Raw genomic sequence first — 15,703 nt, 5'->3', positions numbered from 1 at the left:
CTAGGAGGAGAGCATTCCAACAGAGAAGGGGGAAAGAGGGTCGTCAGCACCCCTGCTTTTTTTACCTGCTTCCTGAGATCGCGGTTGCGTCTCCACCGCTGGGAAGTGACCACTTGCTTCCTTGTGTCTTCTGCTGCTCTCTGACGTCAGGCCCTTGTTTGAAGATTTGCTCTTCTGGGCCCTCCAGAGCCTCCCCAAACACAGAAATACAAGTTCCAAAAGGGTAAACGAGAGGCAGAGCGCACTGACCCCAAACATGAGCTTTAGAAAGATGGTCTTCTCCGAGGGCCGAGACAGATTGCAGCTTATACTCCCAAGGCAAGGATCTCTACGGCACGCAAAGGAACTGGGCATCTTGAACCCATACAGATAGTACTGACCACCCAGGGCCACCCCCTCAAGGACCAGTCGAACCCCGATCTGTGCCACATAAGCCCAGAGCAGCCTAGAACTCCTCAGACCCATGGTATCTGTGCTGTTCACACCCTCTGGGACCAGGGACACCTCCTCTTTCACCTTTCCCGATTCTTCCTAATGCCATATCACATGATACAGGGTGAACCCCATGTACAGGATGCTGGGCACAGCCACCATGGTGACCTGGAGGGTCCAGAAGCACAGTGGAGGGAGGAGGTGGAATGGATCATAGCAGGCAGTTTTGCAATCAGGTTGCTGGGTGTTGCATACAAATTCACTCTGCTCATCCCCATAGACCCCGGTCCCAGTGGCAGCCAAGAGCAAGAGGTGGACCCCAAGGAGCACCAGAAGCAGGAGTTGGCCCACTGGGACAGAGTGTCGGCTCTCTTCAGCCAACAGCTGCCACAAGTACCGGCCACACATCTTCCTGTGGAACAGGGAAAGGTGACCGTTGTAGGTATGTTGCTCAGTGTCCCTTAGAGGAATCTTCAGGCCACCTCTTTACCTTTAATTCAAGGATGGATTTTGTCTTTCTCCCCAAGGATTTAGCTGGTCAAACACCAAATTGCACCGATTTGCTAATGACTGGAATCATTTCTATAAAAGAACATGTGAGTGCCTGTGGATGTAGCTCTCTTCTTCCCCTTCTGAAGGGCTAGCATGAAAAGAAATGCAGCCCATGTGTTCACCAGAGACTGCCTTTGTCTCTCACTTTTCTCCCCACTTCTTAGTGACATACTGGTTGCATGTTGGGCTACTGACCACAAGATCAGCAGTTCAAAGCCACCAGCCGCTCCACAGAAAAGAGACTTGGCTTCAGAATGGACTTGGAGGCAGTGAGTTTAATTTTTTGTTTCTTCCCTGGACCAAAAGCTGAATGGTAAGAGATCAGAGTGTTATGTTGGTTACTCATCTCTCTCCTTTTTTTTTTTACGGATCAAAATCATTACTAGTTCAGGTAATGACAGCTAGATGTAGGGCTTCAACTGAACCAAATCAGTGTTGACATTGTGTGCGTGTGTGTTGTGCGTGTGTATGTGTGGTATGTGTGTGTGTGATGTACATTCCTCTACAGTCTTCCTGTTCTCCTGGACCATCCCTTCAGGTGTTCACAGGTATGTTGGCAAGACCCATCACAGTGATAAGACTAAAATGCCCTAAGTTTAGGCACCTGAGAGGGGGTGATAGAGAAAGTAAATGAGTGAGTCTACAGCTTCTTCGTCTGGTGCTCTTTATACCAAACCACATTGGGTGGGGAGGGGATGCCGGTCTTGAAGGAGCCCCAACCGAGTTCTGTTATGGTTATTGTTTGGTGCGGTTGAGTTGATCTCCATGTATAGGCACCCTTTCCAACAGATTAGACCCGATCGATAGTGTCTCCTGGGCTCTCGCCTTTACAGGAGCAGATTGCCAGGGGGGTTGCTCCTGTGGACCCGCTGGTGGGTTCAAACCATCAACCATGAACAGCCAAGTACTTAACCATTGCCCCTTCAGGGCTCCTTCCGTAGAGTGTGACAACACACACCCACTGCCATCAAGCCAACTTGAACTCATAGCGACCCCACAGGACAGAGTAGAACTGACCTTTGAGTTCTGAGACTGCACATCTTACTTTCTTTCTCTTTTGCTTATTCTTCCATCCATCTTTGTTTCAGGCTTTAATGAGTAAGCATATGCATTTGAATATAACCCATTGTGCTAGCAGCTGTCTCATACATGAATTTTTATGACAAACAAGTACTATTTACATGCTTGACATCGTTTTTAAAATATAGATCATGTCGTTTTCTCTTTTTACTATAAGGTGTTCCTTGCATATTTTTTGAAGAAATTTGTTAAAGGACGTTTTATGTAATATCTCATATTTAATTGCGCTTCTAATGTGTTTAACTATTACATATCTTAAGGATCCCTGGTGGCATTATGGGGTAAGCATTGGCTTGTTAACAGAAAAGTCAGTCAGTTAAATTCTACAACTGCCCCACAAGCCTCATCGTTCTCCTGTAGAGGGCCTGGGGGGTCCAACTGCTGAGCCTGTGGTTAGCAGCCCAGGATATAACCCAGGATGCCCCCAGGGCTCCTTTTTTTACTTTTGTTTGCAGGGGAGGTTTCCCCCTCTCCAAAGAGTTTAGCAGAGTTAAGTGCAATGTGTTTGGGACCAACCTCAGAATGACTATATAAAAATTCAAATCTTGCTTTCCTTTGCTGTTAGCATAGTGGGTGATATGTTGGGCTGGTAACCACAGGTCAACAGTTCAAATCCACCAGCTGCTCTGAGGGAGAGCGATGTGGCCTTTCGGTCCCATAAAGAGTTACCGTCTAGGAAACCCACAGCATCAGTTCTGTCCCGGAGTGTGGGGGATTGCTCTTGGGTATTTCTCTCCCTCAGTGGGAGAGATAAGCAGGAGCAGATTTCAGAAATCTCTCATGCCCCAGTCAAAAGACCATTCAACCATAATTTTGTCACAATCAACCACTGTCCTCAATTGCCAGCAGCTATTTCACACTGTCCAGAGCTGGTTCCTCTCTTCTTCAAAAGGCTAAGCACACCTCTTGTTACACAGCAGAAATGGAAGTTCTTTGACATGAAACCCTCAGCTACTACTCTGTTCATCCTGACATGTCTGTCTCTAGCATCTCAGAGAAAGAGACGTCCCTACACCTGCCCCTTCTGGGTCTTTGTGCAAGTCTCCTTTCCTGCTTCCTCCAGGCTTTGGTTCCCAAACTGTTTCCCCTGTGGATGTGAATACACTCGGGTGTCTCCCTTTTTATCCTACTGAGTAGTCAGCTGACTTCTTAAGTTAACCTCCCCAAAAATAGGGACATTGCCTTGTCTGTCTTGTATCATCTTCCAATGATAACATCCCGAAGGAGGCACACAGCAGTGTGTGTGGGTGCTAATGAGGTGGGTTGATAAACGGCTGCAGCCAGGGGTGGACTCAAGCACAGGAGCTGTATGCAGACTCAGCCACAGCTCACAGAAGTGCGGTGAAGTACAGATGAGAACAGACCATCTCCCAAAGCTTAGGAAGAATGGTCAATTCTACGCGGTGTGAAGGGATTGGGCTGAGATGCTTCCAAAGGATGGTTCTGTTCTTTTTGCAGCAGTTGTTGTTGTTGTTGGGTGTCATTGAGTCAGTTCCAACTCACTGGGCCCCTGAGTACAACAGAGGAAAACACTGCCTGATCCTGCACTCTCAGCAACATTCATTGCTTCAAGTCAGAGCCCATTGTTACAGCCACTGTGTCCATCCATCTTGAGCGTGGTCTTCCTCTTTTTTGCCTCCTCTCTACTTTACCAAGCATGATGTACTTTTCAAGGGACTAGTCTCTGCTTAGAACGGGTCCAGTGGACCCATCCTAAAGATCTGAGATGATCAGAGAAATGTGTTGCTGTCCACGACTATGAGAAAAGTGTGTTTTGAGGCATAAGAGTCACCCAAGGACCCTCTTCACAGCCCTCAAATTATTTCCAACTTCATTTTGGATTGTGAAGATTTAGGAGGAAGAATTGACCTTTGAAAATTATTTTCTTTAAAAATGGGTTCACATTTTTAGAAGTTCTCGCTCTGACCCCAGAAAGATATAAAATTGCACTCATGGTTAAATTATACATCATCACCCACTCATTCTTACAATTGTAAATGCCTTTTTGGTTAATGTACAAACCTACTAAACACAGTAATATGGTCAACAGCAGAATTAAAGCCTACCTTGAGACAGTAGAACTGATTCTGAGGAAAATCAAATTGGGATCCAGAAAAACCCACTTAGGAAACTCTTCAAGAACCCAGAGGAAGATTGAGTCATCAAAAATCATGAGAGAGGTAAATATATGTGGGTACAAATGTATCCATGTTTTCTAATTTGAAAAGTAAGACAATCTTTTTTTTTTTAATCACTACCTATTTATCAGCTGAGAAAGCACTTCAGGAAATTCTGGTGAGTATTCTCTCAATGGATGTTTGAATAAAACCTTTGGGGAAGAACACCAACAGAAACTCAAGGAAAGACCATATGTCAACGCTGACGACATTCTATCCCATAGCCCCCAAGTGTCTCAAACTCCAGAAAGCAGGGCATTGTTCTGGCTCCCCACTAGATGTCAGTAGCATGCCTCCCTCCACTGTGACAACCCCAAATGCCTGCAGCCATTGCTGTATGCTCCCCAGTGGGCAGATCCACTTCCACTGAGAGGCACTGCATTAGCACGGCACTAGCCCATCACTTGTCCACCTTGACCTCAATCACTGTCTCTGTAAATCATGATGTCTTTAGCAGATCTTCTCAAAGGGATTTTCTAGCCTCCCTCTTGGTGGGGTCAAGATCATTGGTCCCATCCGTCTCCCTTATGCTGGGACACATCCTCTATAGCCCAGCTCCATTTGTGAGGGTGCCTAGTGGCCTGGAACTCTAAGAAACCCTGGCCCGAGGATCTGGGCTACTCTAGAGAGGGAGCAATGTGAATTTGGTAGATTTCATCTCATTTTGGTGCAAGCCCAAACCTCCAAACTCACTGCCATTGAGTCCATTCCGACTCACAGAGTCGATCTGCCCCTGTGGGTCTCTGAAGCTGCAAGTCTTCTAAGGAGCAAAAGACCTCATCTTTCTCCCATGGAGGGGCTGGTGGGACTAACCCACCGGCCAGCCTGTGGTTGGCAGCCCAATGAGACCTTGATCCAAGTTCCTCTAAGCAGATCCTAGTTTTTGTTTAGTTGGAGGGGCTTATGTTAGGAAATATCAAGAGTCCATTGGTTACAGAATCCACGTCAAAGACTTAAGGTGTGATGGAGGAAATGTCCAGTGAAGGAGGACACAACAGGGCTAGACTCAGATTCGTAGCTCTACACCCACCCATATCACATGGAGAACATTCTAGAGACTTTTACTCCAAGTGTTGTTTGTGAACCAGCAGCACTGGTGTAAGCAGGGATGCAGAATTTTGAAGCACATTCTAGACTAACACAAAACTCCCAAACCAATCACTCGCTGTTGCCATCCAGTGGATTCCAATTCATACAACACTGAAGGGCAGCTTAGAACTGGCCCTGTGGTTGCCAAGACTGCCACTCTTTACAGGCGTAAAAAGCCTCATCTTTCGCCTATGGTGCAGCTGCTGGTTTTGAACTGCTGACCTTATGGTTAGCAGCCCAACTAGTAACCATTATACTACCAAGGATGCTGGACTAATTAAGCCATATGTAAATTTTAGTAATAGCTCCAGGCGATTCGTGTATACATGAAGGTTTTCAAAGCACTCTGTACAGCCCAGAGCAACCCCCTGGCTCTCCCCAGATCCTGTGCCGCCTCAGCTACACTCTGTCCACACATTCACCTGGAAACCTTGAGCAGAAACAGAAGGATCCTCAAGCTGGAGCAAAGCAGAATCCCATTTCATTGGAGGTCCAGCCTCTTGCCACCACTCACTTCTTCTCCCTCCCCTTTTCATTCCCCTCAGCCTTGTGACTGTGTCCCTGACGTCAATTTCGACTTGTAGAGACTTTATAAGACAGAGTAGGGGATTATCGGTGGTAGATGAACAACTTTGCCCACAAGGTTCCCTGTGGGCTTAAGGATGGAAAGAAGTCAAAAATGATACACACACACATGTGCAACACACTAATGAGAAAAGAAAGTAGGAAAATACCAAACACAAAACGTATACGATGACATCGCGAAGTCTGCAGATGGAGATAATAGCCCTGAATACCAATAGCCTGAACTCAGGCATTAAAAGACTGAGACTATCAGACTGGCTTGGAAAACCTAACCCATCAATCTGCTACCTACAGGAGACATATCTCAAGGCTACAGACAAAAACTAGGCTGAGAATCAAAGGCTAGAGAAAGCTATACCAAGCAAACAGCAATTCAAAAGAAGCAGCGGTTGCGATCCTAATCTCAGAAAAAATTGACCTCTAAACAAATCATAAAAAGAGATATGAGGGACACTATATAATGCTCAAGGGAATGGTAGACAAAGAACCACTAAGCTTTATAAACATATATTCCCTGAATGAGAGACCCGCTGGATGCGTCAACCAAACATTCCAAAAGATGAAAAAAAGAAATCACAGCCTCAACAATTATAGTGGGTGACTTCAATATACCACTCTCTGAGAAAGAGAGATCACAGGAAAAGAAACTCATCAAGGAGGCGAGAGATCTAAACACTACAATTTGACAATTTGACCTGAGATATTTACAGAGCTTTTCATCCAAATGCAAAAAAATCACATTCTTCTCAAGCTCACATGGCACATATTTGAAGATAGACCACATGCACAGCATAAGGTGAATCTATATAAATTTAAACACATTGATATCATACAGACCTCCCTTTCTGACCACTGTGCCATAAGACTAAAAATCAACAAAAGGAAGACAAAGAAAACAAGAGCAAACAATGGGAGGATGAATAACTCTCTACTGCAAAAGGAGTGCATATTAGCACAGATCAGAGATGAAATTAGGAAATTTCTAGAAACCAATGAGAATGAGCACACTATGTACCAAAACTTATGGGACAAAGCAAAGGCAGTTATCAGAGAAAGTTTCATAGCAATACATGCACACCTGAGAAAGGAAGAGAGACTCATGATTCATATGCTGGCACAAAATTTACAACAACTAGAGCAGAGTCAGTAGGACAATCCTAGGAATAGCAAAAGAAAAGAAATTATAAAAATCTGGACTGAGATTACAGAGAGGTAAAATAAGAAAACTATGGGAAAAATTAAGGCTGCTAAGAGTTGGTTCTTTGAAAGGATAAACAGAATCTACAGACCGCTGGCAAACCTAACCAAAGAAAGGAGGAAACGCTCCTAAGGGCCAGCAAACGATCCCCGAACTAACTACAAGCTTTTCTCTTGTGAACTGTTTTGTTCTGTTCTTTGTCAGTGGTTTGTTCTTGTTGTTTTGTTGTCTGGTTGTATACTGTTGCTTTGTTTTCCTCTGTCTTGTTTTCGTGCATGTTAGTGACTCCACAGGTCTGTCTGAATAGGACAGGCTGGATGAACTATCTGGAGGAAAAACAACGGGACCGACAGTTCCGGGGGGACTTGGGGTAGGGGGGTAGGGGGGTAAGGAAGTGGTGTTAACAAACCCAGGGACAAGGGAAAAACATGGGACCCCAAATGGTAGAGAAGGGGGAGTGGCAGGCCTGGTGGGAAATGATCAAGGGTAAGGTTGCTTAGAGAAGAGGTATACTCTAGCCCAGGTAGCAATGAAGCATGGTAGTAGGGCAGGAGGAAAGTCAAGGGAGATGGAGGAAAGAGCTAGGAGTCAAAGGGCATTCATGGAGGTCTAGACAAAGACATGTACATGCAAATATATATAGGAAGATGGGGAAATAGATCTATGTGTCTATATTTATAGGTCAAGTATTAAGGTGGCGGAAGGACCTTGGGCCTCTACTCAAACACTCTTTCAATGCATGAATACCTTCTTTTATTAAATTGGAACTCTATGATGCTCACTCTCCCGACACAACGGCTGGAGCCAAAGTGGGTGAACAAGTAAATGTGGTGAAGAAAGCTGATGGTGCCCGGCTATCAAAAGAGATAGTGACTGGGGTCTTAAAGGCTTGAAGATAAACAAGCGGCCATCTAGCTCAGAAGCAACAAAGTCCACATGGAAGAACACACCAGCCTGTGTGATCGAGTGGTCCCAAAGGGATCAGTTACCAGGCATCAAAGAACAAAAAATCATATCATTGACTGCACACCTCCATGACAGGATCGCTGAAGACAAATGGGTGCATAAGCAAATGTGGTGAAGAAAGCTGATGGTGCCCGGCTATCAAAAGAGATAGTGTCTGGGGTCTTAAAGGCTTGAAGGTGAACAAGCGGCCATCTAGCTCAGAAGCAAAAAAGCCCACATGGAAGAAGCACACCGGCCAGTGCGATCACGAGGTGCCAAGGGACCAGGTATAAGGCATCATGCAAAAAAAACAACGATATAAGTGTGTGTATATATGTGTATATATGTGTATATGTATATATATACCATATTAAATGAAGGGGGAAGTGCAGAGTGGAGACCCAAGGCCCAAGTGTCGGCCAATGGAGATCCCCTCATAGAGGGGTTTAGGAGAGGAGATGGGTTAATTAGGGTGCGAGGTAGTACCGATGAAGAACACAGCTTTCCCCCAGATCCTGGATGCTTCCTCCCCCCAACTACCATGATCCGAATTCTACCTTGCAGGACTGGATAGGGCAGAGGCTGTACACTGGTACATATGAGGGCTGGAGGTACAGGGAATACAGGGTGGATGATACCTTCAGGACCAAGGGTGTGAGGGGCAATGCTGGGAGAGTGGAGGGTGAGTGGGTTGGAAGGGGGGAACTGATTACAAGGATCCACATGTGACCTCTTCCCTGGGAGAGGGACAGCAGAGAAGGGGGGAAGGGAGACTCCGGATAGGGCAAGATATGACAAAATAACGAGGTATAAATTACCAAGGGCACATGAGGGAGCGGGGAAAGGGGAGGGAGGGGAAAAAAAAGAGGACCTGATGCAAGGGGCTTAAGTGGAGAGCAAATGCTTTGAGAATGATTGGGGCAGGGAATGCATGGATGTGCTTTATACAATTGATGTATGTATATGTATGGATGGTGATAAGAGTTGTATGGGTCCCTAATAAAATGTAAAAAAAGAAAAGAGGAGAAAAAAATGATTAGGGCAGGGACTGTACAGATGTGCTTTATACAATTGATGTATGTATATGTATGAACTGTGATAAGAATTTTATGAGCCCCTAATAAATTGTTAAAATTAAAAACAAAAAAAAAAGAATAAGGGATGAAAGGGAGGACATTACAACAGAACCTAATGAAATCAGAAGTATAATTACACAGCATTATGAAGGATTGTACTCCAATGAATTAAAAAATTTGGAAGACATGGACAAATTATTGGAAAAACAATCCCTCCCTAAACTATCCTCGATGGACGTCAAGAATCTCAACAGACCCATAGAAAGAGAAGAAATGGACAGGGTTATCAAGGGATTAGCAACAAAAGAATCCCTGAGCCAGATGGCTACAATGGAAAATTCTACCAAGCATTTAGGGAAGAACTAGCACCAATCCTACACAAAATCTTCCAGTACATAGAAAAAGATGACAAGCTCCCGAAATCCTTCTATGAAGCTTGTATAATTATGATATCAAAACCGGGCAAGGATCCCACCAGAAACAAGAACTACAGACCAATCTCCCTAATGAACATCAAGGAAAAAATCCATAACAAAATACTAGCCAACAGAATACTAATGTATACAGAACAAATAATTCATCATCACCAAGTGGGATTCACACGAGGGATACAGGGATGGCTCAACATATTAAAGACCATTAGTATTATTTTTCATTATGACATGAAAAACCACAAGAACCACATGATAATATCCATAGATGCAGAAAAAACATTCGACAACATCCAACACCAATTTCTGTTTAAGACACTTGAGAAGATAAGAATGGAAGGAAAATTCCTCAACAATACAAGCTATATATGAAAAACCAACAGCCAACATCGTAGTCAATGGAGAAAAGACTAACACTATCCCATTGAAAAAGGAGACCAGAAAAGGATGCCCCTTGGCCCCACTCTTATTTAATATTGTGCTGGAGATTTTAGCTAACAGCATAAAGCAAAGACAAGACATCAAAGGTAATCGTTGGGTGAAGGAAGATGTGAAACTATCATTATTTGCAGATGATATGATTTTATGTATGGAAAATCCCAAGAGCTCGACAAGGGGAGTACTAGGAGCAATAAAGGAGTTTGGTAGAGTGTCAGGATACAAGATCAACAAACAAAAGTCCATCGGACTGTTATACACATTGGATAAGCCCACAGAAGAGGAGATTAAAAAAGTCGTACCCTTCACAATAGCCAAACACAAATTGAAATATCTAGGGATATACCTGACTAAAAGAACAAAAGATCTATATGGGGAAAACTACAGAACACTATTACAAGAAACCAAGAGCGATCTAAACAAATGGAAGACTATTCCATGCTCGTGGATTGTAAGACTCGATATAGTCAAGATGTCAGTTCTGCCAAAGGTACTATATAAATTTCATGCAATTCGGATACAGTTACCCTCATATTTCTTCAAAGAAATGGAAAAACTGATTACAATCCTCATATGGAGAGAGAAGAAGCCCAGAATTAGCAGAGAACCCCTCAAGAAGAAGGGCACAGTGAAAGGGCTTGCTTTACCTGACTTTAGCACATACTATACAACCACAGTTGTCAAAATCACATAGTACTGGTACAATGACAGATACGATCGCTGAAGACAAATGGGTGCATAACCAAATGTGGCAAAGAAAGCTGATGGTGGCCAGGCCAGGGATCATCAGAACAAAAAATCTTATCATAGTGAATGAAGGGAGAGGGTGCGTAGAGAGGAGATCCAAAGCCCATTGGTAGGCCACTGCACATCCCCTTACCAAAGCTTCTCAGGGAGGAGACGAGCCAGTCAGGGTGCATTGTAGCAACGATGAAACATACAACTTTCCTCTGGTTCCTAAATGCTTCCTCCTCCCCCACTATCATGATCCCAATTCTACCTTACAAACCAGGCTAAACCAGAGAATGTACACTGGAACAGATAACAACAGGGAATGCAAGGAATCCAGGGCAGATGATTGCTTCAGGACCAGTGGTGTGAGTGGTGATACTGGGAGGGTAGAGGGAAGGTGTGTTTGAAAGGGGGAGCCATGACAAGGATCTATAGGTGACCTCCACCCTAGGGGATAGACAACAGAAAAGTGGGTGAAGGGAGATATCGAACAGGGCAAGATACGACAAAATAATAATTTATAAATTATCAAGGGTTCATGAGGAAGGAGGGAGTGGGGAGGGAGGCGAGAAATGAGGAACTAATGCTAGGGGCTTAGGCAGAGAGCAAATGTTTTGAAAATGATGAGAGCAATGAATGTACAGATGTGCTTTACACAATTGATGTATGTATGGATGGCGATAAGGATTGTATGAGCCCCTAATGCAATTATTTAAAATTTAAAAAAAGTAGCCCTTGCCAACAAATCCCTTTCTTCCCATAATACTTGAGTACCCAAAAAATGTCATCAGGGTTATACATCAGTGAGATACTCGTGCTGACTAAATAAACCAAGAAACCCGACTATATGAAGAACAACTCAACATCTGGACGAATGCTTATTAACAACCTTCAAGACGCAGAGAATACAACATTGCTTGATGCAAACAAGGAGAAGCACTTGCTGATGAAAATTGACTGCAACCTTCAGGATGGATTGTAAGGAAATGTAAAGAAAATTAAAATCTTCTCAGTAGACCAAGAGATTTCACCATGATAGAGAAAATGTTGAAGTTTTCAGGGATTGCATGTCGCTTGGATCCACAGTCAATGATCATGGGGGCAGCAACCATATATCAGAGGACACATTGCATGGGGTAAATCTTCTGCACAGACCTCCTTAAAGTGTTGAAGGACAAGAATGTTGCTGTGAGGATGAAGGTGCCCCTGACCCAAGCCATGGCATTTGCAATTGCCTCATATGCATGTGAAAGTGCAACCATGAAGAAAGAAGACCACAGGAGAATTGCTGCAGTGGAATCATGGTGTTGGAGAATCATATTGAAAGTGCTGTGGACTGCCAGCAGAACAGACAAATCTGTCTTGGTGGAAGTCCAGTCAGAAGGGTCCTTACAAGTAACAATGGAGAGGCTTCATCTGATGTAACGTTGACATGTGATCAGGAGAAGCCAGTCCCTGGAGAAGGACATCATGTTTGATAAAAATTTGAGGGTCATCTAAAAAGAGGAAGACCATTAAGGGGATGGGTTGACACAGTGGCTGCAACAATTGGCCCAAATAAAACAATTATTTCTGAATCTGAGAGAGTATCAGGTTGTGTTAAATTCTGTCGTAGATACAGTCACTGTGAGTAGGAAGCAATTTGATGGCAATAACGCTAATGTGATATTTTATGTACAATTTTATTGGTTAAAATAATAATGATAAGGGCTTTTATCTCTATACTTTTAGCAGAATACAAAAGAGTGTCATATTTTCTTAATCAATTTATTGGGGGACATAAAATTCTTCCTTTTTTAATCATTTTATTGGGGGCTCATACAACTCTTATCACAATCCATACACACATTCATTGTGTCACAAACATTTGTACATTTCTTGCCCTCACCATAGAATACATCTCTTTTTAAGCACATTTGTACATTTGTTGCCATCATGATTCTCAAAACATTTGCTTTCTACTTGAGCCTTTAAAATCAGCTCCTAATTTTTCCCCTTCCTTCCTCCCTCATGAACCCTTGACGATTTATAAATTGTTACTATTTCCCATATCTTACACTGTCCATTGTGTCCCTTCACCAACTTTTCTGTTTTCCATGACCCAGGGAGGGGATTATATGTAGATCCTTGTAATTGGTTCCCCTTTTCTTCCCCACCTTCCCATTACCCTCCTGATAGCTATAGTCTCATTATTGTTCCTGAGGAGTTTATCAATCTCAGATACCCTCTGCTTCCAGCTCTTACCTGTACCAATGAACATGATCTGGTCTAGCTGGATTTGTAAGATAGATTTGAGATCATGATAGTGGGGAGAGGGGAAGCATTAAAGAACTAGAGGAAATTTGTGTATTTCATCGGTGCTATACTGCACCACCAGTTGCTCAGGTCCTCCCCACTACCCTTCTGTAATGGGATGTCCAATTGCCTACAGATGGACTTTGGGGTCTGTATTGGACAGGGTTCTCTAGAGAGACAAACCAGATTGCTAGTAATTATATATAAATATATTTATAAAGATAGATACATAATTCAAGAAATAAGCCATTAAATTATATAGAGATAGATAATACAAGAAATTAACAGTTAAATTATAAAGCAGTGAGACACTAGCAGTCCTTCAAGGCTTGAGAGCTGCCAGTTGCCAGTCCCCTTCTGTAGAGAGAGCTGGGCTATATATACCCAGGCAGCAAACAGCAAGGCAGGTCCCCAACTGTCATCAACTGTCAGTCCCCAGCTCCAGAGATGAACATTCCAATCGTGTGGGCTTAAAGGGACCTCAACTTACAGTGACACAGTCCACAGGCTAGGCATCCCACAGGTAGTGTACCCCTTTAAACTGAGGCACAGAACAACCAAGGTGAGGCTCACCGAGCCATTTATCCCTCTGCCCTTCAATTAATCCTACTTTTGTTTATCAGCCAGGCTGGCACAATAAACTATAGCAGGTTCCCACTCCGCAGTCCCCCTCATTCACAATATATCATTTTTTGTTCTTTTATGGCTGATACTTGATCCCAAAGACACCTCATGATCACACAGGCAGGTGTGGTTCTTCCATGTGGGCTTTGTTGCTTCTCAGCTACATGGCCACTTGTTTACAGAGAAGGTCATATTTTGAAGAGATTTTTTAAGTACTCTCTGTCTTCATGCTCCATGGTGGCTGGATGCCTAAACCAGTAATGGGTTTCGTATTACCAACTTATTCTAAGAATGTACAACGCCTCTACTGTATACTATTTAAGTGGTCGAACCACAAGAGCACTCTGCACTCTTATAGGATGTGTCCAGCATTCTGGAGCCTTAGAAGTTTTCTCCTGTTAAACGTTTTATATCACTCAACTCTACATCATGGGGTGGTAGTTCCCCTCCCCAGCACTTTCCTCAGGGCCTTAGCTACATCCTTATTCCGGAGAGTGTAAATCAGAGGATTCAGTGTGGGAGTGATGATGCTGTAGAACACTGAGCCAACCTTGTCTTGCAATGGAGTCCGCAGAGCCCTGGGCCTCATATATGAGTATATACCAGCACCAAACCAGAGGAAAACAACAGTGAGGTGAGAGCTACAAGTAGCAAAGGCATTTCTCTTGCTCCCAGCTGAACGCATCTGAATCACACTGTGGACAATGAAGGCATAGGACGTAGAGACCAGGGAGATGGGAAAGAGGAGAATAAGGATGGTGCTGATGTACAGTATGGTTTCATAAACAGTGATGTCTCCACATATCACCTTCACAACAGCTGGAAGTTCACAGTAGAAATGGGAGATTTTGGGGGGTTCACAGAAAGGGTAGTGCATCAAAATCACTGTGTGAATTAGAGAGTTCACAGAGGCTCCTAACCAAGATATGACAGCCATCATCAATGCCAACTTTCTGCTCATGAGAACAGTATAGTGCAGTGGATGACAGATGGCAACATAGCGGTCATAGGACATGAGGGCCAGAAGGAGACACTCGGCACCACCCACTGATAAATAGAGGAAGTGCTGGGTGGCACAGCCCACGAAGGAGATGGACTTCTTGCCAGATAAGTAGTTGGTCGCCATCTTGGGGATGGTAGAGGAGACATGCATCAGGTCCATGAGGGACAGTTGGCTGAGCAAGAAGTACATTGGCGTATGAAGTCGAGCATCAGCACAGATGAGGAGGATGGTGAGGGTGTTGGCACTCACTGCAATGAGGAAAACCACCATCGTCAAGGAGAAAAGGAAAAGGTGGGTGAGAGAGTCATCAAAGAGCCCTTCAAGGATGAAGTCTTCCAGGGAAGAAGTGTGATTCCTCAGCCACATCTCTCCTTTCTTAATCCCTAGGGAAATAGAAAGTTGATATAGACTATGATATCAAAATTTATGGGATTACCACACCTGACAACCTAAGAAATTTGATCTAATCAATTATTTAATCTGAGAAATAATTTGTGGAGTTTCTTTTCTTCTTATTCAGTCTCTATTCAATAATTATTCATTAGCTTTGGTCATTAAAGTAACCTTTAAAAAATGAAAGAGAAAACTTACTCTTTCACCCCACAAACTCTGGAATTTCAGAACATCTAGACTCAATTAAAAGCTAAACTACAAAAACAGTCTCTTCTCTTGGTTTTTTGTATCTGTCAAGGTTGTATCAGATTCCCAAACTCGTGGGCTAATTCTAGCTATGTGTGTGTATCTGTGTAAACATTCTTGTGTGTGTGTATATGTGTGCGTGCGCGCATGCATGTAGCTGGTTAGCAGTTTGTGTAAGGCTTTTGCCTTTGTGTCTGATGTTGGAATTGACGTCTGCAGGTCAGGTGATCAGGTAAAGAAGATGAATACAAAGCATATCAAGAACAGGCTTGAACCTACAGGCAAAACTGTTCTTGTTGCCACTGGAATTGATGATGTGGACATCTTGCCATTGCTCGTGGTCTTATGGAACTGAATCCACACACCTGCCCCCAAAATCAGAGAGGCTCAAAAGGCATAGAAGAAAA

At 43.6% G+C, this 15,703-nt stretch overlaps 1 protein-coding gene and 1 pseudogene across 1 annotated transcript; both read right to left on the bottom strand.

The window, feature by feature from the left end:
• LOC142422980 (gap junction gamma-3 protein pseudogene) lies at positions 1-840 on the bottom strand (annotated as a pseudogene).
• A 13,241-nt stretch (positions 841-14,081) lies between these two features.
• LOC142422979 (olfactory receptor 2AE1-like) lies at positions 14,082-15,023 on the bottom strand. The gene has a single exon (XM_075528179.1). The coding sequence runs from the start codon at positions 15,021-15,023 to the stop codon at positions 14,082-14,084; it is 942 nt and encodes a 313-aa protein (XP_075384294.1).
• Positions 15,024-15,703: the final 680 nt, after the last annotated feature.

This window comes from Tenrec ecaudatus, chromosome 12 (assembly GCF_050624435.1).
Source record: "Tenrec ecaudatus isolate mTenEca1 chromosome 12, mTenEca1.hap1, whole genome shotgun sequence".
In the NCBI taxonomy this organism is placed as follows: Eukaryota; Metazoa; Chordata; class Mammalia; order Afrosoricida; family Tenrecidae; genus Tenrec; species Tenrec ecaudatus.
The sequence above is the reverse complement of the archived record's forward strand: the minus strand, read 5'-3'. Positions and strand labels throughout refer to the sequence as shown.